The sequence below is a fragment of the Drosophila miranda genome, chromosome XL (assembly GCF_003369915.1).
Source record: "Drosophila miranda strain MSH22 chromosome XL, D.miranda_PacBio2.1, whole genome shotgun sequence".
Lineage (NCBI taxonomy): Eukaryota > Metazoa > Arthropoda > Insecta > Diptera > Drosophilidae > Drosophila > Drosophila miranda.
Window position 1 is genome coordinate 3,357,439 of NC_046673.1, and position 25,927 is coordinate 3,383,365.

General features: G+C 49.5%; 1 protein-coding gene across 3 annotated transcripts; it reads left to right on the plus strand.

Moving 5' to 3' along the window:
- The first annotated feature begins 605 nt into the window (after window positions 1–605).
- On the plus strand, window positions 606–24,539 carry LOC108164994. Of its 3 annotated transcripts, XM_017301021.2 has the most exons (11): window positions 606–1,414; window positions 15,142–15,318; window positions 17,536–17,748; window positions 18,790–19,608; window positions 19,676–19,855; window positions 19,969–20,364; window positions 20,435–20,918; window positions 21,455–21,967; window positions 23,019–23,120; window positions 23,203–23,361; window positions 23,426–24,539. In XM_017301021.2, the coding sequence occupies exons 1-11, from the start codon at window positions 1,324–1,326 to the stop codon at window positions 23,667–23,669; spliced, it is 3,378 nt and encodes a 1,125-aa protein (XP_017156510.1). In that variant the 5' UTR covers window positions 606–1,323; the 3' UTR covers window positions 23,670–24,539. The 3 variants fall into 3 exon arrangements, with proteins under 3 accessions (XP_017156510.1, XP_033250073.1, XP_017156508.1); XM_033394182.1 differs by lacking the exon at window positions 21,455–21,967 and having other exon boundaries at window positions 23,423–24,539; XM_017301019.2 differs by lacking the exon at window positions 21,455–21,967.
- The last annotated feature ends 1,388 nt before the right edge of the window (window positions 24,540–25,927 follow it).

Below are 25,927 nucleotides of genomic sequence, written 5' to 3' on the forward strand. Positions count from 1 at the left end.
TCCAGCAGAAGCAGGTAATCCAGTCGCAGTCGAACGAGAGGAATTCTTCTAAATTGCTCCAATCGGAAAGAGACGGGGGATAGTGAGAGAGCGAGAGAGCGAGCTGCAGAGACGCACAAAGTTACAGTTGCATAACCTGTATTAGTTGTTAATACCGTTTTAGAGAAGATGAAGATGATGATGGCCCAAGCCGAGGCCCCTCTCCGCCAAAGCCCGGCCATTGATCAGCACGCCCTGCCAGTCTGCCGGAGGGGCAGAGCGGAGCGCACAGAGGCTAAGCAGAGGCAGAGGCAGCGACTCAGCAGAACTTGGCACTTGCCAAAAGTGCAGCGGCAGCAGCAGCAGCAGCAGCAGCAGCAGCAGCAGCAAGTGCTGCTCGGCCGACACGCATGCAGGTCCCCTACCACCCCACTTATGAATGTACATACCATACCTGCCTCAGCAAGCGGCAACAGCAAGAGCGACTACAACAGCAGCAACAGCAACGACGGCAACGACGGCAGCAGCAGCAGCAGCTGCGGCAGCGACAGAGACAGCAGGCAAGCAGCTTACAGGCGGCTTACAAGACGCACAGCGCGACGTCGCAAACTTTCAGTTGCTTTCGAGCTGCACAAGGCGACAGACGGTTTGACTTCTTCGACTCAAGCCCCCAAAAAAAAGAGTAAGCGAGACTTGCAGAGAAACAGAGAGAGAGAGAGAGAGCGATCTAGCTGGCAAGAGAGAGCGGGCGAGAGAGCGCACGACCAATGTGAAAAGTGAAAGAAACGCCAAGCCAAACGAAACGAAACGAAACGAAAGACTCTTGAGTTCTTCTGCAGAGCTTCCAGCGAACGGTTCATGCAGCGGCTAAGCGTGGCGCGTAATCCAACAAAAATATTCAGCTATTTTTTTACGTTATTTTGTTAAGTTTTTGACCGAGTGCCTCTCCTCTAACGGTTCTGCTATCGGTGTGTGCTCAAACTTTCGGCGTCCATCTCGCTCTTCCGTGTGTCCGTGTGTGTGTGTGGATTTTTTTTTTGTTTTTGTGCATTTTGGTTGTTGCTCGCTGTGGCACAATCGGAAGAAGGCGAAGGATAGAACCAGTTGCCACCAGTTGGGTGGCTGACACACATTTTGACCAGGCCAAAAGCACCTGTTGGCATGTGGAGCCCAAAACAACAGTCAACAACTCGCAGCAAGTGCTAGAAAACAAAAGAAGAAGAAAAGAGTGCAAAATATAGAGTAGCAACACCAGCAACATCAACAACCAGAAGAATAATCAACCGAAGAAGAGAGGAACGAGATCGATCCCCCGCAGCAGGTGTGAGCGAGAGAGAGCAAACCATGCAACGAACGCAGTGGCAGCTGCTTCTGCCGCTGGCTCTGGCGGTGGCGGTGGCGATGGCGTCGGCTTTGGCGCAGGCGCAGAATATAGGTGAGTGTGTCAAGCGAAAGACTAAGAAAACAAGAGAGAAATTCTGTGGGAATAGGAATACCGAAGGGTGTATACCCTGCCCTCGCCAGGGGTGACTCTGATTATCTGTGGCGGGAGTTCTCGGGGATGAGATTTTGTATACCCATGAGGCATCCTATCTAAATACACTCGCTAAATGACGTTAAGTGAAACCTCTATGTCTTTTGTCTTAAGGCGGCTCTTCGGAAAGTCTCATGGTGCTTAGGCTCCGATGACCTTTCGATTCGTTGGTTGTTCCTCACCGTCACTCGACTCGGACTCTATGCACAGCCTTGACATGTGGGAACATTTTTTCGGATACCCACACAACTTGTGAGAGAGGCTCTAGTGTATTGTTAGCAAAATATCTTCGGACTTTTCGGTCATTTCGGATTCCAAATCTTCAAAATCCCACAATGCTTTGCATAGATCAGTTATCGGATAAGCCCACCCAAAGATCCCATGGCACATGGCACCTAAAATGTTGTGCATGCCCTGTTTTCAGGGTATCCAACGGCACACAGAGCAAGAGCAAACAGAAATTGTTTCTCTCGTTCTTGTTTGCTGCTGGTGATCCGATCCCACTTGCTGTCGCTCTTGTGCCTCCCTCCTTCCTCTTGTTGCTGGCGCTGGGGTGCCGCCGGTCCCCATTTTCATCACTCACCCATTTTCGTGTGCGTTTGCGTGTGTGTGTGTGTGTGTGTGGGGCACACCTAAAAGAGAATTCATTTGTTTCTTCGCATTTAATTTTTATTATTTTTGCATACACATTTTTTGTTGGTTTTTTGATTTCCGGTTCTGGTTCGAAACAAAAGCAACCAACGACTTTTGAATTATATTTCTTGTCCAGTGACTTTGGCATTTTTCCCACGCCAATAAACCAAAAAAAAAAAACAAAAAAAAAACCCAGAAAGAGCATTCAATGTTCAACTGTCCTCAGTCCAGAGCTCAGTCCCAGTCCCAGTCCCAGTCCCCAGTCCGAGTTCCACTTTGAGTTCCAGTTTCAGCGAAAAGTCAAGTGCTTGGGCGCTGGTTAATTGTTTCGTGGGATATGCGGCAGAAATCAGGTGAAGAGAATGCTGGGGGGAGCAGGGTGTGGCATTTGCCAGGAAACGGATGTTTGTTTGGGTCACCACACACACACACACACACACACACAGAGGAGTGACGGGTACCCAAATGTGGCACACGAAAGACTTAGGCAACAAACTTGTCCCTGCACGTGGCGGTGGCAGCCAGCAGTCAGCAGAAGGAGACCTGCAACTTGTTCTGGCATTCAATTACGAGTGTCGCCTGCACGTGGCCGAGTATCCGATTGCGCAGACTCCACAGGTGGCTCCTCCTCCGCATTGGGGCTTCTTCCAGAAACCAGTGGGACACCAAAAAAGGAAGCAACAGACGGGGCAACAATATGGCCAAAAAATATTACAACTTTTACTCGGGGAAAAATCTTGTAAATTAATTAAAAAATTAATCCCATAAGGGAGGCAAGAGCAACATAAAAAGCAACCGCTAAAGCGGCAGAAACTGAAGAACAGAAACCGAAATTAAAAGAAAATTTATGATCTGTAGCAGCCATTCAACAGAAACAACAATAAAAGCGACAACAATTGCGACTTGTTGGCTTGTTGCAAGAAGCAGGGAGAGAGAGAGAGAGAGAGAGAGAGAGAGAGAGAGGGAGAAGAGACAAATCTGTAATGTTGGGAAAGTTGTATTTCTTTCTGTATTGCTTTCCTCCGAGGCAGAGGCAATTGTTGACAATAAGAAAAGTAAAAGTGCCACAAAGAGAGTGGGAGAGACTACAGCGACAGCGGATAGCAGATAGCAGATAGCAGCAGCAGCCCTGTGCTTGCCTCATCAAGAGTGATGATCAGGCCCACATCCAGGCCCTGGCCAATGTAATACCTCTATCTACGAGTACGAGTACCAGTGCTGGTATATGTACGAGTCTATGCGGATAGGCATGCATGACCAGCTCATCATAATCATCATCAGTGGCAGAGACAGAGGCAGAGGCAGAGGCAGTCAGAGATGCGGAAACTCTGGGCTTAATTGCAATGCGAAACTCCGTGGCACAAGATACTCGTTGTGCGAGGAGTATCTGCTAGATACGCCAGCCAACTATTGCTGCACAATGAACCACAGCAGCCACAGCAATTTGTTGCCTTATGGATGGTGGATGGTGGATGGTGGAAAAGGGCGGCACCGGGCGTGGCACTGTGCACGCATGCATGCCACCAGTAAAATCATTTTTCCCTGCTGCTGTGGCTGCTGCGGCTGCTGTGGCTGCTGCGGTCGGGACTTACATAAGACCTACGAGTATCTATGCCTGCCACAAGGAAGTAGGAAGCCTGAGCCACCACCATCAGCACCTCCACCTCCACCTCCATCCAAGAAAATTCAATTTTCCATCCCCAGCGAGTGCGTGGGCAGCAGGCAGGGCAACCTTCAACTTGTTGGGGTCGTCAGTTTTCACTTGCAAGTGCATCCACTTGGCAAAAGCACCTCCGCCTTTGCGCAACACACCACACCTCCCCCTCCCTCACAGGCACACACGAAAACTCCTCTCCTGACCAAATCGGTCACTGCAAACGAGTATGTTTGACTTGACAATTTTACGCAACATTTTGTTAAATGAGTTTCGTTTTTGTCTCTTGTTGCTTGTTTGTTTTGCTGCAATTGTCACCTTGGCACGTATGAGTGGGAGTGGGAGTGGGAGTAGGAGTAGGTCTGCGCATGAGTGGGGAGGGGGGCGTGGGGCTCACTGCAGGTGGGGGTGGGGTAAGCATTGCGCAAATCACTGTCAATGGCCTTGTCCAATACGAGCACCGGCTTGCTCCATATGAAGCTGACATAAATGACAGTATCATTTTGATTGGGGAACAATTTTCCTTAGATACGAGAAGCTTCCAGCGATTTGCACAGCGTGGATCGCTGTGGAAATATCTGGAAGCTCCAGATATTGTAGGGATCCACCCCACGATCCCAATGATCCATTTATTCCCTTAGTTTCCCCATGAAATGGATCCACAACGTGCAGGCACCACATTAGAGTGCGAGTATCCCACGGAAGGGTGTTTTTCTCGTTGTGGTTACATCTGCCGATCTGCACCATGGGTGCGGAGGTGTCCGTCTGGTTGGAAGAGAATTCTAAATGCAAGGGAGTGCCATACAACTGATCTCATCTCATCGCGACTCATCCAAAGCCAGGCCATACGTCAGTGTCGTATCATCTGGATTGCCGCATAAATTTCAATCACTTGCATTAAGCATTCAGCATTCAGCATTCAGAGTTTCAGTGGGCTCTGCCCCAGCCACAGCCACTGCCACATATTTCCATTTCCATTTGATTCTCAGGCGTGAGCGTTGTCTTTGTGCGAGTATCTCTTTAATTGCCATAAACATAAATGGCTCTGGCTGCAGTTAAAAGTTAAATATTTCCACACACACACACACGCACACACACTGCGAGGCAGCAGCAGCAGCAACAGCAACAGCAACAACATCGTGGGGCAACTTTCGCGTTTTGTTTGCTGTTTGGCGTCGTGTGTGAAATTTTAATGTCGCAGTGAAATGCTCGAAAAGTGAAACTAACGTCTAATAAATAAATGAAATTGTTTGCTATTAGCAACGCATTTAGATGCCAACTGGCAGCGCTGGACACCAAGAAAGCTGCTGGCTGCCACAGCCACAGCCACAGCCACTGCCACTGCCAGTGCCCCGGCAACCAGCTGGTCCTAATGAAAGAGAAAGAAAAGTTGAATATACGTACTCCTCGATGGATGGAAAAATGTTGGACAGAATTTATGCCCCTTTTTCTATTCATTCGTTTTTAATTTAATTAATTGTCAAACGACAACGCGCATATGTATGTACATATGTTTTATGCCCCAGTGTCGCTGCTGTTGGTGTTGCTGTTGCCATTGTGATTGTGATTGTGATTGGGATTGGGATTGGGATTGTGGCCGCCGTGTGGCAAATTGGACGCCGCGGCGTGATTCACGACGACTCGTTTTCACAGCCAATGCCATCAATGCCACCAGAGCAGCGGCAGACAATTGAAATTGTTATTAATAATTGCTTTGTTAATAACTCGAAGTGTTTTTGAGTCGGTGCTGTTGCGTTTCGTTACAAATTGCCACCGACTGGAAAATACACAAGTATCGTGAAATATTCGCTTGCTATTGATTGATGGCTTGCCACAGCTATCGATAATTATCGATAGATGGCAGTCGGCCGAGGTCAAGTAAGCGAAGCTCTCGAATCAAGTTGAAACTCCCATCTGAGGGCCCAAACTTGAAGCAAACTTGAGGGCCCACATTCCGAATGGGAATGCACACATTCATCAAATGATGTGCAAACTTCCCATTCCGATTCGGGCATCTGTGACGATCAAATCATAGGAATATCCTACGACTTTCTGCTAGTAAAAGCCGCAACTGCATCGCAACTGAAACATCATCAAGTCGGCTTGCCCCACATCTAAGCACACACAAAATTGATGGCTTGACTTACCTATATAAGTAATATATCTATAAGTAAGAGACAAGATAGTATAACCGCTCCCATCGCTCGCTTGAGGCTCGATGTTCGCGACGCACATGCGAATGCCCGAGAATTACAAAAGCAACAGACATATACGACAATCCACAATGTATGTACATTGTGTACACTCATTGCCGAGCTTAGATTTATTCAGATAAGGGCTTTATTTTTGTTGCTGCTGGACTGCTTCCAAATGCAAAAGGCCTGCCCGCCGTTTGAATAGATAGACTTATCTGGAATCCTCTAAAAGTTGCATCGTTTTAGCCACTGAACGCCGCTGAATTGAAAAGTCCGAATAGTGCTCTGTCTGGCAAACACTCTCCAGTCGTACAATTAGCTCGGGTGCTGGTCCTCCTTGGATTCATTGAATCTGGTTGAATCGACAGGCACGGCACCCTGGCACCGCCTGTATCCCCCCCTCCCCCCCGGCCGACCAAACGCAGTCAAACCAAAAAGGAAAACCCCCTGAATCTGTTTTTTGTTCAGTTTTCTTTTTTTTTTTTGTGGCTCTTTCAATATTTTAGCCATGGCCATAACGATAACGATAACACTTATAATAGCCATAACCATAGATATCGGTGCGGCAAGGGACGGGGTGGGGGTCGATGGATAGATACCTAATTGCGGACATGGACGCGGACATGGGCATGGATATGGATATGGACATGGGTTGTGGCAGTGGCTGTGGCTGTGGCTGTGGCTGTTGCAAGCAACGCATGGAAATTGCAATTTGCTTAGCTCAGTTTTTGTTGCAGCTTTGGTTCCGCTTGCACGCTGAGTGGCACAAGAGATATATACATAGAGAGAGGGAGAGAGAGAGAGAGAGAGAGAGAGAGAGAGAGAGAGAGGGGGGGAAACGATGGCGCCATCTTCATGATGATGATGGCGATGATGAGAGCGCAAGTTCAATGACTGCTGGCTGGCTGCCTGATGAGTGGCTTATCCCGCTCCGAATACGCTTTCGTATCGTTTCGCTTCGCTCTGGGGGCAATCGGAAGTGCAGTCTCAGGATGAGTTGGCAGCTCTTGCAGCTGCGGCCGCCAATCAATAACAGAGCGGCCAGAGGCAGTGGCAGGGGCAGCTACAGTTACTTCTTGCACACACATGCAGCAAACAAGTTGCAGCAAGTTGCTCCAGCTCCAGCTCCAGCTCTGGCTCTAGCTCCACCACCACCTGATCGCTGATCCCAATCTTTTGATGTCGTAATGCCCCGCAACTAGCGGTAAAACTATTCAAATGGAATGCCATCCCATACAAATATCGATTTTATAACTCCCCCTCCCCCTCCCCATCCCCATCCCCATCCCGATTCCCAGTCTCCACTCGCTGGAAGCAAATAAAATGTCCAAAGTGAAAATATTTATAACAAAAGCAAAGCCCCAGCATCTCTGTCTCCGTCTCGTCTCCGTCTCCCCCTCCTCTATCACAGTTTTTGATTTCCTTTCTTATTGGGGGCAAGCTCTTGATTTGTGGCTGCCCATTTGCATAGTGGAAGAGAGTTGACAAAGTCCACCGCCACGAGAATTTTACCCAAAAACCAAAAAAAGAAAAAATAGCTAGAGGTAGCGGGAGAGAGGGGGGGGGGAAAGGCACAGACACGACTTGGAATCGAAATTGAAGAAGAACCACGACCAACCCACGAAATTCTCGACTTGTTCCAATGCGTATCGTTCTATGTGTTGGTTCCATTCTTATGCAAATCGCCTTGTGAGCGAATAGACTTTTTACTATTTCTATTTCTATTTTTTGTTGTACCCAGTACCCAGTACCCAGTCGATGGTCCCTCCCGTAGTTACTTTTACGAATATGTGTTCCACAAAATATTGATTAGACCTATTCCATATGATTTTGAGATCTGCTTTCCACTCTTTCCGTTCCATTCCATCATTCCCAATGGATAATACTGATGTTTTAATAGGTATCCCCCAGTCGGAGCTCCTTCCTTTTTGTGTGATTTTTGAATTTGCTTTTGGAAGCGGTCTGACCAAATGATTAGCCTCACAATTTGTCCACTTTTGGTCGGTTCTCCCCGAAGCATTGTAACGCACAGCGAGAACAGAGAACAGAGAACCGAAAACAGAGAACTGAAAACTGAAAACTGAAAGCCAAAGAAAAACAAACAAGCCATAAAATTAAAGTGGGAACGATCTTCGCATAGCATTGAAAATGTTCACAGCCCAAAGAAAATTAGGCACGAAACCAAAAGCAAATGCAAAAGCCGCAGCCGCAGCCACAGCCACAGCCACAGCCACAGCCACAGCCGAGAATTAGCAACTGCAATTAGAACGCATCAACAGTCCAGCACAGTGAGCACTGGCACATGGCAGACGGCAGTGGGCCCCAGTGCCGCGGCTGCTGCAGGTGTTTCGCAGCAGCTGCCTCAGCCTCAGACTGAGACACAGACACAGACACATACACATTCACGGGCACACATAGCACAGATTCTATCTGCGACTGCATTTGGGGCTGAGCACTGACCCAGTTTGTGGCAGTGGCAAGAGAAGGACAACAGCAATGTGCTGCCTCTGCCGCTGCCTCTGCCGCTGCTGCCACTGCTGCCAACACTATTCTACGCTTGCGCATTGATTTGTCGGACCGGGCCCGGAATGCGGTCAGCTGGCAAACGGCAAACGGCAAACGGCAACAGCATCCAGCATCCAACAGCCAGCTTCCAGCAATATCGTCGGTCAATGTCGTCGATCGTCTTCACACCCTATGGAGTAGGGTATTACGATTTCTATGACGCGTTTATCAGCCTCGTCGTAAGGCCATCTGAGATCTGATCGAAGAATCGTTCCACTTCAATCGTTCAACTCCCATCGATCCATTCCGCTAATTCGGCTGACCAAGAAGTTCCAAGAGCGAACTAGTTCACGGAGTTGCTTCAAGAGAACCAATTGTGCAAGCGATGAAAGAACCAGAACATCTTGGAATTAGTTGTGTCCACAGATGCCACAGACGGCCAGGGTATCCATTCAGTCGTCGCCCGATGCTGGTGTAATTCTTTCTTGTTTTTGGCTTGTGTCTGTTGTTGCAGCTGTCTGCTGTCTGCTGTCGATTGCCGTTGCTTGGCCTTGCTTTAGAAGCGGCAATCAAGCGTTTCCTTTGCCGCAAAAGTGCCGCAAAATCATATCGAACCTGTTATGAGGCTTAGCGAGGGGCAGAGCAGGCCCAGAGAAAGATGACGCGGCAGGGGCAGATACAAAGGGGGATTGTCATCAGGTGAAAGATGTTGCCACCAGTTGGAAGTGGAATGAGACGCTCTGGCACTGGCACTGGCACTGACACTGCCACTGCCACTGCCACTGCCCCTGGCTCAGCTCTTTCCCCCTGGGTTCAGCTGGCTCTTCTGCCTCTGCTCTTGGTTCTAGCCATTCTTGCTGTTGCTTTACGTAACTGTTTAAGCCTGAAATTTATTGTTGCTGCTGCCGCTTTAGCCGCTGTGCGTACCGTTACATAAAAGAGAGCCAAGTCGCGTCGCGTCGCCTCTGATGGGGGATGGGGGATGGGGGATGGGGCCGCATGGGACGCAGCGCATGTTTATTTAATACGCTTAGCAGCTTTTAGCCAGGCCAACTAGCTCACAGATACACTACCCATACATGCACTCGTACATATGTACATGCGAGTATTGCTGTGTGTTGGTGGCAGACGTTCTTTGATGTCTCATTTAATGCGCATGATGGGCAATTTTTATGCGCAATTAATTCCAAAAGGCACGCCAAGAACCAACCGACAGCAGACAACAGCCATCAGCCAAGAATGGACAGCAGACCAGAGGAGCAGGCAGCCATCGACTACGGAGATACCCTGTTAGTGCCAACCACAAAGGGTGGACTGTTGGCCGGTGGACTCATATACAGGTGCATTTACAGACACAGATACAAATACTGTAGCTGATCAGCGGAAGTTCAAATCAAAAGACTTGGGCAACGAACTTTTGTGCAGTCCGGTGCTCCGGCGCGACGGCTTGCACAAGCCACGGGCGCATCCAACTCCAAACGGCTCCAACAACAACAGCAGCAGCAGCGGCAGCGGCAGCGGCAGAGGCAGAGGCAGAGGCAGAAGCAGATTGCGCAAACCGAAGCACTTGCGAAATGTTTCTGCTGCTGCTGCTGCTTCTGTCAGGTTTCTCCATGTGTGCTTTTAACGAGGTTCTACTAATTTGGCCGACAAGCACAGCCTCAAAACAAAAACCCCTCACAACTGGGTCAAGAGAATCGGAGAAGCGTTGCGGGAGCAGGCGCTGGAGAAGCTGCGTGAGAGCAGATGGAGCACTCTCCTCCCCCCAAAAGAGTGAGAGAACTGGTCGCCAATTTATGTAAATCCAAAACCAATCAGCCTCAAACGGCATCTCCAGCAACAGCAACAGCCGCAGAGGCAGCCACAGAGCTCCTCCATCATCATAATGGTCATATAATGGTCGACCGATAGGCTAACGGTTTCAACCGTTTTCTATTTTGTCGTTATTCGTTTTTCGTTTTTCGTTTTTGTTTTTCGGATGGGGAATAGGGAAACTGCTGGCCTCTCTGAGGTTCGGGCCTCTCGTCTGGGGAGTTTTCACTTGTAGAAATAATGATTAAGATCGGCCCTATCGCAATGGGGCCATCTGGGAGGCGGCCCAGCACTTGCACTTTTCTCCAATTTCGTAATTGAAGCGGAGAATGCTTCTTCGGAAGCAGCAGCAGAGGCAGCAGCAGAGGCAGAGGCAGCAGCAGCAGCAGCCGACGAAGCGTGGGCCTCTGGCAGGAATCAGCGCATGACGTCCCAGAACTGCACTCAATGCAGAAATACCACAGAAATCGTACGTACCCTTTTCCTCGCTCCCATGCCCCCCGCCATAGACGCGGCTCTAATTAGCGTTCGGGTCAAGCCAGACCCCGAAATGAGAAGCCCACATAGAGATTGAGCGATTGAGAGACGGAGAGATGGAGAGATGGAGATTGGGACAATGGGAAGCGAATTAAGCAAGCGGCGGACTAATTGCATGGCCAAGCCATTTGCGCCTCATTTGGATGCACTGCAGCACAGCCCTGGCTCGGGCACTCCTCGGGAGAGTTGCCGCCGCGCATTTAAAATCAAATTAGCCGACATACGCAAATTGCGGACTCGACTCGACTCCGACTCCGGTGCATGCCCCAAGGAATGTGGAATGAGGGGGCTGGGCTTGGGCTCTTGCTTGGGGTTGGGGTTGGGGTTGGGGTTGGGGTCACCATTAGCTCGGTAGAAAGTTGCGTTGCAGCGCGGTGGTGATGATACTGAAGAGCAGTGGTTGAGATCTAAGATCTCTCTTTCGATTCCTCCAGAAACTGAAGTTCTTTTCCCGTGGAATTTTGATGGCAGTTGCCTCTGCTCTTACCTCTGCGTTTCGTGTTGTTTTTGGCAGAAAAAAAAACCGCGAAAAATGAAACCGCAAATTGATTGCAACCTTTGCGGCTGGCCAGCGCTGGCTTTCGCTTTTTCTATTCATTTCCTCCAATCGAATTGAAATTTTTCTCTTGAAATTTCAATTCGTACCCGAAGTATTTTGCTTTTGTCTCCGCTCTCGAAATGCTAATTGTGGCAGCAACAGCCACAGCAACAGCAATCAAAGAAAAGGCCTGGCCGAGGCGTTGATGGGTAATTTGTTACAGCAACAAAACCAACAAAACCAACAAAACCAACAAAACCAACAAAGGCGGTAACAGTAACAACGATCTAGGAGTCCGGTCCGATCCATGTCCGAAACAAGTTTGAAATTATAACTGCTATTATGATTATAATGATTATTATTACTAGACTTGAGATTTGGATCCGCGGCAAGCACACAATGAATATTCAGAGACGAGACCACCCTCCCCATCACCCGTAATGCTGTACGAATACCGAAAAACGAATACGAATACCGAATACGAATACGAATGCAAGTAGTGGTGCTGTTGTACAAATTGCTACTGTTGTTTTGTCAATGGTAGCGTGCCGCACATATTCGTACTCGTACTGGCTGTGGTACTCGTGTGTCTGTCTGTCTGTCTGTATGCGGGATATCACTTTCACTGGGTTCGCGCCGCATAGAAAGTAATGCCCAGCAACACTGGTAACAGCAACAACAACAACAACAACAACTACAACAACAACTGCAGCCTTAAGCTGCAGGTACTACTCGTAGTACGAGTAACTACTGCCTTTGCACTTTAAGGTATTGGTCCCCCACTCGAGCCCCCCTCCCCTCACTGGCCCCGCCAGAGAGACTCTTACCCATACCCATTCCATGCCCCCAAGTCAGAGACACCGCCGCCACCACCGCCACCACCGCCACCACCGCCACCGCCGCCGCATTGTCATGCATGGCCGACTGGGCAACGGCAACCTTTCGGTCGGTCCTACGATCTTCATACGGGTAGTGTTGCTCTTTCGGTTTCTTTTGACGCACTCACATCGTGGGAGTCTTCTGCTGATTCTTCCCCTGCTGCTGCTTCGATTCGTATTCGTATTCGCATTTGGGATACCCTTGCCATTGAATGTCTCAGTATACTTGCTGTACTTGCCTTGGTGAGAGGGAGAGGGAGAGAGAGGCTCAGACACGATCAAAATAATGCGAGTCTTGATGTTGGTGAGTGCGAGCGAGAGGGAAGTATCTGCCCCGAACTGCGTCGAAGGGAATATTTTGCAGAGGATAAAAGCTTGGCAAGACTTGGATTTTTGAAGCATAAGCGACTGAAGATTCAAATTTTAAAAAATTGCTAAAAACTCGATAAAAATTGCCAAAATATTTATGTTTAATTTACTCGAATCTCATGAAATCTAGACTTGAAAAAGTATATAAAAACACAACGATAAGATGGAGTTGAAAGCCGTTGCTGAAATTTCACACTGCCATCAGTCGACCACTATTTATCTCCATTTGGTCCAAAAGCAATATTCACCAAAGCCACCACCAGTCCAGCCAAGTTTCTCCCCCTCGAACTGCCTGATTTTCCCATGGGGTTCGTATATCTCTGGTCTATGGATCGACTCAAGTCTAGTGGCACGCGACCATAGTCCCAAGAAGAAGCCTTCTTTTAATAATACATAATTATTGGCTAGGCTACCCTACAAATCTCTCGAATAGAGACTAGATATATCCTTGGATAAGAGTCTCTCCTCCACACATTCATATGTATGTAGGACACACTCTTTTTTAAAGGGTATCTCCCGCGTCGAGCTCTCCGACGGCTGGCTGGCCCTTCGCTCCGGCTGCCTATTTATTCGGTGGAACTGTAACTGTAACTGAAACCGAAATTGAAACCGAAACCGAATGTAAATTGTTTCATGAACTTGATTTCTTAATTTGCGTTTGGCCCCCATGACAAATGACTGGCCTAAACTTGCCTTTTGCTTTTTGCCTTTGCTTTTGTTAATTTCAATTTGCCCGAACTAATTTCTGCATTTGTTTTTGCCTCCGCGGGGGGCGGGCGGAGTGGGCACAGAAGTGTAGTCGAGTGGAGTGGAGTGGCTTTTGAAAACCGTTATGATGAAATTGCATTGGCATTGGGATTGGGATTGGTATTGGGATTGAAATTGTTGTATAAGCAGCCAAGCAGCGAAGCAGCCAAGCAGCCAGATGAGGCCACAAGAAGAAGAAGCTGCTGTGGCCTGGAGAGGCATCTGAAAATGTGTAGCAACAGCATGTTGCCGCTGCGGCGCTGGCAGCTGGATAGCTGCACTGCTGCTGGTCAAATGATGTTGCAGTTAATCGACCATTTATGAAATGCCTCCTTGCCTGACTGACTGGCTGGCTGTCTGTCCAGCATTCCCCCAGTGCCAGTGCCAGTGCCAGTTCCAGCTCCAGCATCAGCATCAGGTCCGATTATCCAAATTCGTATTTAACAGCTCTGAGCGGGACAAGAACGATCGCCAGCCTCCAGCCTCTAGACCCGGGAACAGAGGACTGTGGACTGCGGACTGGGGACTGGGGACTGGGGACTGGGCACTGAGGATGAATCAAACCCATGACACTGGCCAAGTCTGGGCCTGGGAACTGCTCAATTGAATAACTAATCATACTCGTACAAGCAGCAGCAGTAGCAGCAACACATTTGATTGTTGCACACGGCTCGCATTTTTGCATACATAGATACATAGATACATAGATACATAGATACAAGCAGCAACGACTAAATTGATGGCTTTTTTCCACTGCCACTGCTACTGCTGCTGCTATGGCAATTTTCTCACGCTTTGCATTGACAACAACTGCAACTGCAACTGCAACAAACAACAAACTGCCAAGTCGAGTCGAGTCGAGTCGAGAACGTTTTGCAATCTTTGAATGCCAGAGATATTTGCCAGGCGTCGTCGCGACGACTCGTCGAGTGGCCAAACTGGAACGGAACTTGCTTAATTGTCAATCACACCACGACGAATCCCCCGACGGATCGGACGGGTCGGACGGGTCGGTAGAGATCTAGAGGGGGATGGTCCATGTCCACCTTGGAATGTGTGCATCTGAGATCAATGATTAGGCGGTCAAGAGTCGTTGCATCTCGAGAAGAATTTCCATCTTGGAATCTGCTATATTTCTTAGAAATGAATCAAGATGCCAGCGGCATTCTGCCGATTACGAAGGAGTTCGCACCGCATAGAATGCCCAATAATACCAAAAACAACATGAATGTCGTGTGCATGCTTGACTCTTCTTGTTGGTCTGCTACCAAACTCGACCCTAGAGGTGTCATAAGCCGAATGAGGCTCTCAAAGTATGAATATACATAATGACTATTCTATCTCAGAATAGTCTTCGCACAGAAGGGATTTGAGCATAACTTTTATTAATTAACAGAACAAAAGCTAAATCAATATTTAATGGATAATTTCACGAAAGTAACTTTGATAAACGACCTGAAAGGCAACTCAATTCGAAGATTCGTCGAAGCGAATCTGTGATTCCCCGATTCCGTAATTGGGATATCAATCAAATTGATTGTGTCTGCCGCCTGATTGGGGGTACGGCACTGCAACAATGGGCGGGATGTGGCGCGAGAGAAAGAGAATTCCCCCCACTTCCAGCCCCCCACTTCCAGCCCCCCAATTCGAAGCGGCAATCAAACAATCAAAGAATCTGAGAATCAGAGAATATTTCTCCATAATTTATTACCATATAATTTAATCGTCTCTTTCTGTTTCTGTTTCTGTTTCTGTTTTAGATGCCGATTGCAGTTTTCCCGGGTCGCCAGCCCACAGCAGCGTGGTCTTCTCGAATGCAAATCTCACCCAGGGCACGGTGGCCTCCTACAGCTGCGAGCGTGGCTTCGAGCTCCTGGGGCCGGCCAGGCGGGTCTGCGACAAGGGGCAGTGGGTGCCCGAGGGCATCCCCTTCTGCGGTGAGTAGGCGAAGCTTCTTTCGTCCGTTTAGGCCAGCCTCTAAGCCAAACAAAAGACTCTGGACACGAACATGCTGTTCGTCAACTCAATTAGCGCCTTCGGACTCGACTTTGATTCAGACTTGGACTTGGACGTCGACTGGGACTGGGACTGGGACTGGGAATGGGACTGGGGAGCAACTTTCACCGTTAACCAAAGCAAACACAAAATTTGAAGCGTTCTCAACATCTCTCTCTCTCTCTCTCTCTCTCTCTCTCTCCGTCCCTCTCCGGCTCTCTCCATCTCTCTCGCTCTCTCTCGCTGGTTGTCCGTATAAAGAGAGGCAAACAAATGGCATTCCAATTCCATTTCCAATGCAAAGTTGTCGTGAACCAAAGCAAACGACAGGCTAACCAAAAGTGAAACATGATTAACAAAATGCGCGAAATTGGGCTAAAGCCGAATGCGTGTGTAGGCCAGAAGAGGGGGAGAGAAGCGAAGCGGGAATGGGAATGGGAATGGTAGGCGAAGAGGCGATGAGGCGATGAGAAGCCGCGCTCGACCAGCAGATTGACCCACTTTTTCGGACTCGCGTGTGGGGACTGTGTGGCAACAGAAACAAAAACAGAAACAGAAAAAAGACTTACAAAAAAATACCCAATACACGAGAATTCTAAATGGATTTCTATGTGGACATGGACTTCCGCAAAACTGGTATTGATTGACATAAACAGAGCAAACTGTATGCTCGATCAACAGTCAACAAATGAATGAATGAATGAATGAGTGAGTGAATGAACTTATGGACTGGAGCAGCCTTGACCCATTCAGAGAAAATCATTCTGGCATTCAGTCGAACGATCGATCTATCACTCCAGAGGCGTTTCTTATGGATTACTATTACTATTCGAATGTGAAATGTGGAATTGGAATATGGACCTATTGAAGGTGTCGAAAACCAATCGAAATCGATTCAGAAAATCTATTCTTTCTGGCTGTAATTGTTTCTTTAATGCCTCCAAAACTAGCTCCACTTCGAATCATTAATTTTTCGAAGAAATTCCAAGAGATTGCTGCTGCTGCTGCTGCTGCTGCTGCTGCTTCTGTTCAACAGTTGCCCTTTGGCATGCCCCTGCCCCCTGCTGCCTTGGCTGATTGCAACTTGATGGGGCACAAGCAAAGCAAAAGCAAAGATTTCCGACTTGAAAATTGCTGCAGCCGTCTGCTGCTGGAATGCTGCTGGGAAGCTGGTGAGCTGGGAGCGGCTTCGGCATCGGCTTCGTATTTGGATTCCAATTCGAATTGGACACGACACAGCAGGAAGACACTGCTGTGGCATTGGGAGCAATAGGAAATTAATTAAATGCAATGTCACACCAGCAACACCTGCTGCTGCCCCACAGAGCTACAGAAAAGAGAGAAAGACAGACAGAGAGATAGAGATAGAGAGAGAGAGAGAGAGAGAGAGATGCGGGTTAGAAAGCAGCAGCAAAGAGTTTCAACAACTGAGATCTCTTGAATAGTGCGTCATGAGCCGCTGATCGCGGCTACTCCTACTCCTACTCCAGCTCCAGCTCCAGCTCCAGCCAGACTCAGACTCAGACTCAGACTCAGTCGCGCTCAGTGGCCGACCAGTCTTATCCGACAGATGCATCTGATTAATGAATCCCAATGCCGCAGAAGTGCGTAGCGAGCGCTGTAATTAGGCCCGGGACAAGTAAAAGTTGGATGTGGGCCCACATTAAATTTCACTTTTGCTTTTGCTTTTTGCCAGCAAAGGCAGAGGCCGAGGCAGCGGCAGCCTCTGTGGGCAATGGCTCTCGATCTGGCTGTTGGCCACAACAGCCCATCGGCCCATCGGCCCATCGGCCCATACAATGGCCAGAACTTCGGCGAAGGTCCAATCGCGGGCTCTTGACAAACATTGCTAGGCAGAACATTGTTTGGTTTTCGTTTCGTTTCGTTTTGCTTTGTTTTGTTTTTGCCACAAACCGTGTCACGGCCCCCTGTCCCTGGCCAATTAGGCGGGCCTTGAGCCCCCCTGGGAACCATTCGGATGGACGCAGACGCAGAGACAGACACAGACACAGCAGAAACGACAATTCATGACGGCCCCACCATCATCCATGAATCTTGAATTCCCAAATAATTCTATTATTTTTATTTACATTCTATATTTATATTTATTCTTCTCTGTTCTCTCTCTCTCTTCTTCGCTCTCCCTGGCTGTTATACAGTTCTCAATGTGGCCGCCGGCAAGGCTCCCATGCAGATATCGACAGAGGGCGCAGGCGCACCCCAGAAGGCCATCGACGGCTCCACATCGGCCTTCTTCACCCCCGAGACCTGCTCGCTGACCAAGTCGGAGCGCTCGCCCTGGTGGTATGTGAACCTACTGGAACCCTACATGGTGCAGCTGGTGCGTCTGGACTTTGGCAAATCCTGTTGCGGTAAGTAGTCACACTCTAGTCTCTGTACTTTCTCCAGTTGCCCGTTCTGGCGAGTATTTCGGGCCTGTGGAGGGGATGTATGCCCATTAATGGCGATGGATAAGCGAGAGATGGCGATACTGATTGGGTGTGGCAGGATCTCATCTCATCTGCATCGATCCGCCCGTTGTCTGCTACAAATTGATTAAATTCAGCCGTTTCGCTTTTATTAAACTGCAACCGAGCGAACATTATCTGTGGTACGGTATGGCGGTACCCGCAAACCTGTCCCGCCATAGCCATAGCCACAGCCACAGCCACTGCCAAAGCCGTAAAGATAAAAAGCTCACTCTGTAATATAGTTGCTTGGACCGCATTCTGTTTGGGACTCTCTCGCCCAGTGGACAGTTCAATGCCCCGTTTTCCCAGGCCTGCCAATCCGTCGCTCTGTCGGTCTGTCTATCTGAAAATGGCAAACGCTGCACGCTGCACGCTGCACGCTGCACGCTGCACGCTGCCCGCTGCCACGGAGGAGCTCTCAACAGCTCTCAACAGTCGTTGGGAGAGTGAGTGGAGTCGACTGGCTGCAAAGGGTTGCCGTTGCCGTTGCCGTTGCCATTGCCGCGGCCGAAAGCGGCTAAGCAAACAACTGCCAGCCAGCCAGTGCCAGTGCCAGTTTTCCCTAATGCTTTCACTTGCCAGCCAGCAACCTGAGGTCGAAACTTCGTCTGCTTGTTATGTGATTTTCGTGTGGCTGGGGACGAAGACGAAAACGAAGACGAAGACGAAGACCCAGTGAGTCAGAGCGGGCCGAAATTTATGATTACTTTCACTTGGCTGAACCCGCCTGACCTGCTGACAGACAAAAGCCATCGCCATCGCTATCGCCATAGCAATACAATGCGTACGACAATGCGGCAGGGCAGGGCAAGGCAAGGCAGGGCGGGGCAGGGGCTGGGGAAATACTCGTACTTAGTGGCTTTGAGATCTGTCTGTCTGTGATGTCTCTGAGAAGTAATAACAGTACTTTAATTCGATATTCGGGCTCCGTTGCCATTGCAGGCAACAAGCCGGCCACCATTGTGGTGCGTGTGGGCAACAACCGGCCGGATCTGGGGACGAACCCGATCTGTAATCGGTTCACGGGCCTGCTGGAGGCCGGCCAGCCGCTGTTCCTGCCCTGCAATCCGCCCATGCCGGGGGCCTTTGTCAGCGTGCATCTGGAGAACAACACGCCCAATCCGCTGTCCATCTGCGAGGCATTCGTCTACACGGACCAGGCCCTGCCCATCGAGCGGTGTCCCACGTTCCGGGACCAGCCGCCCGGCGCCCTGGCCTCCTACAACGGCAAGTGCTACATCTTCTACAACCGCCAGCCGCTGAACTTCCTGGACGCGCTCTCCTTCTGCCGCTCGCGCGGCGGCACCCTGATCAGCGAGAGCAACCCGGCTCTCCAGGGCTTCATCAGCTGGGAGCTCTGGCGGCGCCATCGCAGCGACGTCAGCTCCCAGTACTGGATGGGGGCGGTACGCGACGGCAGCGACCGCAGCAGCTGGAAGTGGGTCAACGGCGACGAGCTGACCGTCTCCTTCTGGAGCCACCCTGGCGGCGATGAGGACTGCGCCCGCTTCGACGGCTCCAAGGGCTGGCTCTGGAGCGACACCAACTGCAACACGCTGCTGAACTTCATCTGCCAGCACCAGCCCAAGACCTGCGGCCGCCCCGAGCAGCCACCCAACTCCACGATGGTGGCCCTCAACGGCTTCGAGGTGGGCGCCCAGATCAAGTACAGCTGCGACTCGAACCACCTGCTGGTGGGACCGGCCACCCGCACCTGCCTGGAGACTGGCTTCTACAACGAGTTCCCGCCAGTGTGCAAGTGTAAGTGCAGCCGCCATCATCCTGGGAGGACGACTAACATTCCATTCCCCCTCTCCATTTCTCTTAGATATCGAATGTGGGCTGCCGGCCAGCATTGCCCACGGCTCATATGGCCTTCTGAACAGCACCGTGGGCTACCTGAGTCTGGTCAAGTACTCCTGCGAGGAGGGATATGAGATGATTGGGAGAGCGCTGCTCACATGCGACTTTGATGAGCGCTGGAACGGACCACCGCCCCGCTGCGAGAGTAAGTCCTTCTCCCTATGCCACGCCTATGCCCATCTCTAGCCCCATCCCGGTGCCTTTCCCCGTCCAGCACCTCTTATGCTCTCTATGCTCTCTGTTCTCTACCCTATTCAGTTGTGGAGTGCGATACGCTGCCAGGAAACTACTACAACACCATCATCCACGCACCGAATGGCACCTACTTCGGCTCCAAGGCGGAAATCAGCTGTCCGCAGGGGTACCGCATGGAGGGACCGCGCCAGCTTAGCTGCCTGGCCAGTGGCCAATGGAGCAGCGCCCTGCCCCGCTGCATCAAGCTGGAGCCCTCGACACAGCCCACGGCGGCCCCCACTTCTCCCTCTTCGGCGGCCACTCCACCACCTTTCAGGCCCAAGATCAGCTCCACCACCAGCCGGACGCCCTACCGCCCTGCGTCCACATCCAGCACGAACGGAGGCAGCAGCTCCAGCTCCAGCACAGTGGGCACCTACCCGAGCATCAGCCCCACCCAAGTGGAGATCAACGGAGAATGTGAGTGATTGATATAACCCATGTCTGTCTCTGTCCCATAATTAATCCATATACGCATTGTCTTCTACAGCCGATTCCGAGGAGGATGTCAATGTGCCTGTTCCAGGAACTGTGCGCGAGGAGTTCCCACCGCGACGCACCGTTCGACCCGTGCTCATTCCCAAGAAGCCGAACAGCACGCCTGCCTATGCGGCACCACCAGCAGCACCCACCACCCAACATGCGCTGCCGTTGCCACCCTCCACCTACGCCCCCACACCGCCGCGTAGCCGACCCAGTGCAGCCAGTGTGCCCGCCCAGGTGGAGACGACCACGCGGAACACGCAGCAGATCATCCAGAACTCGCATCCGCAGGACAACGAGATCCCCGACAGCGTCAACATCCAGCAAAACCAGTCGCCCAATGTCAACGTGCCCTTCGCCGTCGACAACCCCGACCGCAAGGAGACCAAGGAGGCGAAGCTCAATCTGGGGGCCATTGTGGCTCTGGGTGCTTTTGGTGGCTTCGTCTTCTTGGCCGCCGTCATCACGACGATTGTGATTCTCGTGCGAAGGTGAGTCCCGTCCCTTTCTGGTCCCTGCAAATTAATTTTTAATCAATTCGAAATCAAAAAGAAAAGAAGTCGATCGTTGTCGGGGTCACCACTTGTTCACCACCCGTAACCCTCTACCCAACCCCTTCTCTCTATCTCTCTCTCTGTCTCTCTCTCTATTTTTCTGTACTTTTTTCTCTTTTTATATCTCTCTCTCTCTCTCTGTGTCTGTGTGTGTATCCATGATTGTTTGCCTTTTCAGCTGTCGTTGGTGTCCTTGTCCTCCCTCCGTTTATTACTCCGCTGCCACATCCCTCTCTTCCTCTCTCTCTATCTCTCTCTCTCTCTCTCTCTCTCACTGGGATCCCACACACACACACACATGTGCGCGCTTTGCGAGAGCGTCTCTCACGCACACCACCACAAAACAAACACACACACGCTCCAGCACACACGGACACACACATGAACATCGAACGCTTTCTCTTTCTCGTTGTACAACTCTCTTTTTTCGTTTTTGCTTCTCCCTCTCTGTCTTTGGGCAACCCATTCGCCAGCACCCCGAACAGCAAACGGCGGCACCTTGCCAAACACTTAACCGCTTACCATCATCATGCTCATCATCATCACCAGCAGAAGCACCACCACAGCCACAGCCACCACCAGCAGCAGCAGCAGCAGCAGCAACAGCAGCAGCAACAACTGCAGAAGTACTCGTCGCAGGGAGCCAGGCAGCTGCCCCACCAGCGAACAGCTACCGTTGGCGGTATACCGCGACCCAGCCGCCTGCCCAGCTATGCCACGGCGACGGCCACCAGCGCCACCAGCTACGCGTCCACCGCCCAACTGACCCGCTGCAGCGGGAAGGGGATGCGCCTGTTCGGCGACGGGTACGGCTTCGGCTACGGCAGCATCAGTTCGAGCACCCGCTGCGACCCCATCAGGGAGCCCTCGCTGTGGTACAGCGTCCTGGCGCTGCCCTTCGACGACCAGAAGCTGGGCAGGCGGGAGTTCAGCAGCTATGGGCGTGGCTATCGGGCCCGGGCGGGTCTCTTCAGCAATTCCCACATGTGATTGGAGTACGGAGTGCTGGATGTGGAAGCTGGATAACGATGCCAAAGAGAATCGACGAAGACCAAAACGGACCAAAAATGAAATGAAACGAAACGAAATGAAATGAAATTAAATGATATGAAACGAACTACCTGCTCAACAATGATGGGGAACGGAGCGGAGCGGAACCCATACGCAATGTGTGCCAAAGATGAACAGCCAAACCAACTAAAATCGATGCAAACGAAACGAAACTAAACGATCAGTCAGTCAGTCAGTCAGTCAGTCAGTCAATCATACAGTCAGTCATACAATCAAAGCAAAGCTAAGCTAAACCAGATCAGATCGAAGCTGATCAATCAACGGCCATATGTATACACAAATGTAAGCAGCCAAAAGTACCAAACCAACAACAATATACGTATACACCACACAAAACATCAACAGACAACATCAATCCAAACAGTCAACCAGTCAATCAACCAATCAATCAATCGAAACAAAAAACACTGATCCACACTGGTCCACACTGATCCACACCAACCAACGGATGCTGTGGGCTGCCGTCGCCTCTCTCCCTGTGCTGTTGCATTGCCATCAATCTGACAGTCAATCAACTCATCAATCACACCCACAAGCACTAAACATTCATACACACACATACACAGATACACAGACACAGGACACTCGACTCTCTCTCTCTCTCTCTCATACACTGCACGAGTCGCTCTCTCTATCTGCCTGTCTTTCTCTTTTAGTTTTCTCTCTCACTCTCTTGTCTTTTTCCAACACCCTCAATACACTGCTCTCCACGGACCTCTTTCCTTCACTGTTTGTGTGCGTAGTTTTGTGTTTAACCCTGTCTTTGAACTTTGAACTCTTGTAACTAACCCCCAACACAAATTCGTCCTGGAGGAGTCCTATAGTCTGCCATATGTACGCTAGATATACATACTCTTATTACTTTAAGATGTAACCGTAACCGTAACCCCCTCCCCCATTGAAGAGCGCCTACTGATCAATCTCCCGTTATTTTCCTCTTTCCCTCCGCCGTCGATTCATAAACAGAAATAGAACCACGCAACACTATCGCCATCGCGCCTCGCCCGACTGCAACACGGTTGCCAGCTTCGACAGCTCCACCTCCGGCTCCCGCAACGGACTCAACAGGTGAGATTGCTCAACGGATAGACTAAATTACCAAAATCTTGAAACTGTTTGTAACATCTGGATCTGGATTGTTGTATTGCAGGTACTACCGCCAGGCCTGGGAGAACCTGCACGAGTCCGCCTCTAAGAACAGCTCGCACAATGCTCTGCGGCGCAAGGAGACCCTCGACCCGCCCAGCATGACCCGATCCCGTGACAATCTGCGCGACAATATGCAACGATCCCGCGAGAATCTCGACAGGTAAGTCTCCATAAATCCATGAACAAGACGAATCCAGATTCTGATTAAGTATTTGCATTAGCAGATGCGGCCGCGACAACTACGGAATGCGCGACGACTCCGAGATGGTTGTGTCGGACGTGTGCCTGAAGGGGGAGAAGAAGCGCCACCACCACCACCACCACAAGAGCAGCTCTCGCAATGGTGACTATCGCGACCGGGATCAGTCGTCCGGCAGGCGCGACCACCACAGGCACAGCGGCGCTGGTGGCGGCGGTGCCGGCGGTGCCGGCGCAGGAGGCGGAGGCGGTGGTGGCGGCCACTATTGACCAACCATGGTCATCACCATAAATGTGGAGCGGCAATTGCAATCGATCGAAGATGAATCTGAATCAGAACTAGATTCTGGAGCTGGATATGGAGCTGGAGCGAGCGCAACATCGAAACGTTTTTTTGTTTAATTTTAGCAAGTTTTTTTTCGCGCTTTAGTTTTGTAAGCGATCGGACGAGATCGGAGATCGAAGATGGGAGATGGTAGATCGGAGGAACCTTTCAGTTCATAGCGGAAACATGTTAGACAAGCAGAGAGAGCAAGAAACCCGTGATCTTGCAAGTCAATACTTATATGCATATATAGCTACAATATATCCGCATATGTATGTCTATATAGTATGTATTTACATATATGTGCACTCGTGCTTAGATTTTTCCGAGCAAACCGACCTTACTCGTATAATTTATTCGCAAAGCTTTCTTAAGGTTTTTAGTTAAATTTTCTCTATTAATTAGTTGTATGTCAAGAGCGTGAAGAGTGCCGGCGAGGCATAGGCGTAGGCGTGGTTTATCTGTTAGTAATTAGTTGAAATGCAAGCACCCGCACCCGCCTCAGCACCACCCCCAACCCACACAAAAAAACACTCCCCGCCATCAGGCGAGCACACTCCAACTCCTCCTCCTCCACCACACCCAGCAAGTGGCAGATCACAGCTGCAGCCAAATTATGAGCAACTTGGTTTAGCTTGAGGCGATCCCCAGTCCCCAGTCCGGCTGGCAGCTTCCCCAAGCCAAATCGACTTGCCCATAGTCGCATATTAGTTACGTAACCTTAAACTAGATAAAATGGACCCCCAGTACACGCGCAGACCACAAAACCCCAACCAAAATCGACAGTAGGTACGGCAGGCAGCATGCACGAGAGATGAATTAAGTTATACGAGTAGTGCGCGTGCCACCGAATTTACTGTGCGAATCTGCATAGATCTGACAGTAACTCCCTCACGGCTGCACCATTCCAGTTATTTTTCACTCATACTCACTATATATCACCCTGTATTTGTATCTCTAGAGTCGTATAATAATTGTAGATTTTGTTTTTGAGTGTGTAAAAGATCAAAGCAGAGAGAGTGCTTTTCAGTGCTAGCTGCCGCAACGTATGCAATATTATTTGAATTTCGTGCATTATTTCCAATGTAAATAATAATAATTTATTTCATAAATAAAACAATGATCATTTTACTAAACAATTGTCAGACTTCGTTTTCTTTAATCGATTCATGCCAGTGACAATTAATAGCTTTGGTTTTATCGGGAGAAAAAAATACTGTAATGGAATTGTATGCAATGTACTGAATTAGCCTTTTTACACTAACGCGCGTTTCCTTTCGACATCAAAATACGTACACGCGATGACGCAGATCTACATTGGCGTTTACATGGACAGACGCAGGTTGTTGCGTCTTGAGAACACCTGACTTGTGTTTTGATGAAACCAGGCCAAATTTGTTAAGTTAAGTAAACTAGGATAACCCGAGGTAAATATAAAACAAAGACTTTATTCTTCTGCGGTGGAGCAAAATGAAGTAGCGCTTTTGAAAATGCATGGCAATTAAAGCCTCTGCAAACTCCTTGAAGATATGCCATCGATGTTCTCTTCCCTTATTAAATAGTTTCACAAATTGTGTCATTAGATGATTGTTTGCATATATTCTTCTGTTTCTTAAAAGTCAAAATTAAAACCTGGTTTTGATCACTCTGCATTTGAAAAAGAGTGACCATCAAAGCTGCGTACCCGAAATTTCCATAGATGGCGCCACATTTGGAAAAAACAGCTGTGCAACCCAACTGTTGTTATCGTAAAGCACGTGAAGTGAAAAAGTGCCATATTAATAACCATTTTAAATCTCTCAAAAATTAAAAAACGCTAAGACCTGATTACATTTTTTTGATGAATCTTAATCAGTCGGGTTTTTACCCGAGTTGTTGTGATGTCTTCGTAATTGAAGGTTAAAGTGAGGCCTTCAACATGTGCCGACTTGTAATGAAAACTAATTTTTGAAAAGGTGTACAAAGTGAGTCCTACCTAGTCCCACCCTGAAACCTTTTATGTGTCGTAGATTTATAAATTCTTGTACATATGTACATATACACACGTCGGCATAAGTATTTTGACAAACTCTACGCAACGTTTAGCGTTGAATTTAGACGAATTGCTACGTGTTACAGCTCTCTTATCTGATTTAACGCTAAGTACATGAATGCATATTCTCATTCGTAATCTGATCTTGGCTGGACAAAAGTATTTTGTCAG